This window comes from Lissotriton vulgaris, chromosome 7 (assembly GCF_964263255.1).
Source record: "Lissotriton vulgaris chromosome 7, aLisVul1.2, whole genome shotgun sequence".
NCBI lineage: Eukaryota > Metazoa > Chordata > Amphibia > Caudata > Salamandridae > Lissotriton > Lissotriton vulgaris.
The window spans coordinates 69476206-69478537 of NC_141695.1; the positions used below are offsets into that span (position 1 = coordinate 69476206).

General features: G+C 38.1%; 1 protein-coding gene across 1 annotated transcript; it reads right to left on the minus strand.

Moving 5' to 3' along the window:
• Nucleotides 1-204: 204 nt before the first annotated feature.
• On the minus strand, nucleotides 205-1122 carry LOC147700765 (olfactory receptor 5V1-like). Its single transcript, XM_086929226.1, has one exon. It carries the CDS (start codon nucleotides 1120-1122, stop codon nucleotides 205-207), a length of 918 nt encoding a protein of 305 aa, XP_086785352.1.
• Between the last annotated feature and the right edge of the window lie 1210 nt (nucleotides 1123-2332).

Consider the following 2332-nt stretch of genomic DNA (forward strand, 5'->3'; position numbering starts at 1 on the left):
AAAATGAAACTCATATTAACAATTGCTGGATAACAGTGCTAACAATAATTCCTGTGGGGCAAAACCTTAATACCTGAAATGAGATTACACATAATTTAACATCTTTCTGTGTTCACTAACCCAATTTTAGAAATAATGTGAAAAATGGTTTCTATTTGCTTAGAAATTTGGGGTTGCAACCTAAAACAGTGAGCATGTTTTTCTTCAAATAGTCTTTCGGTTCATCAAGGCATTTTTAAACTCTGTGTTTTTCAGGCTATATATAATGGGGTTACAAAGTGGAGTAACAGCAATATAGGACAAAGAGGAAATCTTGTTGACTGAATATGTTGATGGTGGCCGCACATAGGTACCAAAAAGAGAACCGTAAAATAAAACAACTACTGTGAGGTGAGACAGACATGTGGAAAATGACTTGTGCCTCCCACCTTTAGATTTAATCTTTAGGATAGATGAGATGATTTTAATATAAGAAATTATTATTAGGTTAAAGGACATTAGTGCCACTATAGTACCCACAACATAAGTAAGGTTCTCATATGTATGTGTATCGCTACAGGAAATGGTCAGAAGAGCTGCCACATCACAGAAAAAATGGTTGATCGTGTGTGACTCACAGAAGGACAGTTGAGAAAACAACACTATATATGGTATTGGAATTATGAAACTTGATACCCATGTTCCCAAAGCCAGGCGGGTGCACACAGCCATACTCATGATGGATGTGTAGCGTAAAGGATTGCAGATGGCAGCATAACGATCATAAGCCATTACTGCCAAGAGAATATATTCTCCAGCCACTAGGATCAGGAAGCAGTACAGCTGCACCAGGCATTGAGTAAAAGAAACCTGTGTGCCCTCCTGAAAAAAGTGTGCCAACATTTGTGGGAATATGACTGTAATGTAACAGATGTCATTGAAGGATAAATTTGTGAGGAAGAAATACATAGGTGTGTGCAGATGTGAGTTGAAGTAAATAGTTGTCATGATTATAAGGTTCCCTGCCACAGAAAAGAGATAAATCAGTAAAAATGAAGCAAAAAGAGGAACTAGTAATTCTGGAAGATCTGAAAATCCTACAATCAGAAAATAATGTACTGAGCTCTGATTTTCTTCTTTCATTTCTCCAGTGAATGTAGGAATTTTTATTTGAAGACAACCTGCAAAGAAACATACACAATGTCAGTTAAATTTGTAAAGCTTGAGGACAAGAGAGTGTTACAAAGGTGTGTCAACAACCCACAAAGAAATATCGAGGGGACTATTTAAGAAATGAATTTTCTAGTATGGTTATCAGTACTACAATTGCACTACAAGATGCTATTCACTAACCTTGTTGCAGATGTCTTTGGCAAGTGCCCAAGTGGACACTGTAATAGCCATTTGAGGCCATAACTGGTCGTAGGTGGATGCTTTATTTAGCATTTGGCAAATACCAAGCTGCAGAGAGGCTGTACTGTACATTCTGAGCAATACCTCACTATGGGGTATATTTGCAGCCCCCTATCACTATAGGAACTTCACTTTTCATGACATTTCTGTGGTGATAAACCCTTTGACATATTTACAAGGAAGCGTTAAACCACTTATTGTGGCTAAATTGTGCCATTGATTTTGATGCTGCCCCCTATTTGCAAGGGTGGCATAAATAGGCGGCAACACCATAATTAGGACTAGGGAAATCCTGATCTTAACATGGCAAAATGAGGGTAATGTCTAATTTCTCTTAGTTATTATTGTTTCTATGTGTTCTGCATGGTACAGCACTCATAGAAACAGCAAATCACCATGAATGATTTTATAAGTGCAGGAAGGTGTCCCTTCCTGCACATTATTAATCATACAAAAATTATGATTTGCAACTTCAATGTGTGCTGCACAAATCAACACACATTCTTGATTGTTTATGTGCGGAAAGGGAAATCTACCTGGCCAGAAGCAATCATTCCCCCAATGCAGACACCCTCGCACTATGATGCAAACATTCATTGCAATACCCTCTGCCCACCCCTTTCACACTTACCATAGCATGAGAAGGGGCCTTATTTACAAGGCAGCGTAAAGCCACATTGAGTGGCAAAATGCTGCCTTGTAAATAAGGCCCCAAAACATCGGTAAAAGTGACGCTGTGGTGGCAATAGTGGCTTGTACAGATGCCCACAATTTCTCTTGCATGCATCAATTTTAGACTCAACAATTCAGAAATGGAGGGAGGCAATCTCTGCTTACATTTTAGTTTTGTTTAAACTTCATACATTAACCTAGACAAATTGCAAGGTAAATGTTTGAAGTTTAGACACAAAGTTAATCAAAAAGAGACTAGCTTAAGTAA

What these genes read in the sequence shown, in the direction of transcription:
- LOC147700765 (XM_086929226.1), bottom strand. Translation starts at nt 1,122, where the DNA reads ATGAAAGAAGAAAATCAGAGCTCAGTACATTATTTTCTGATTGTAGGA.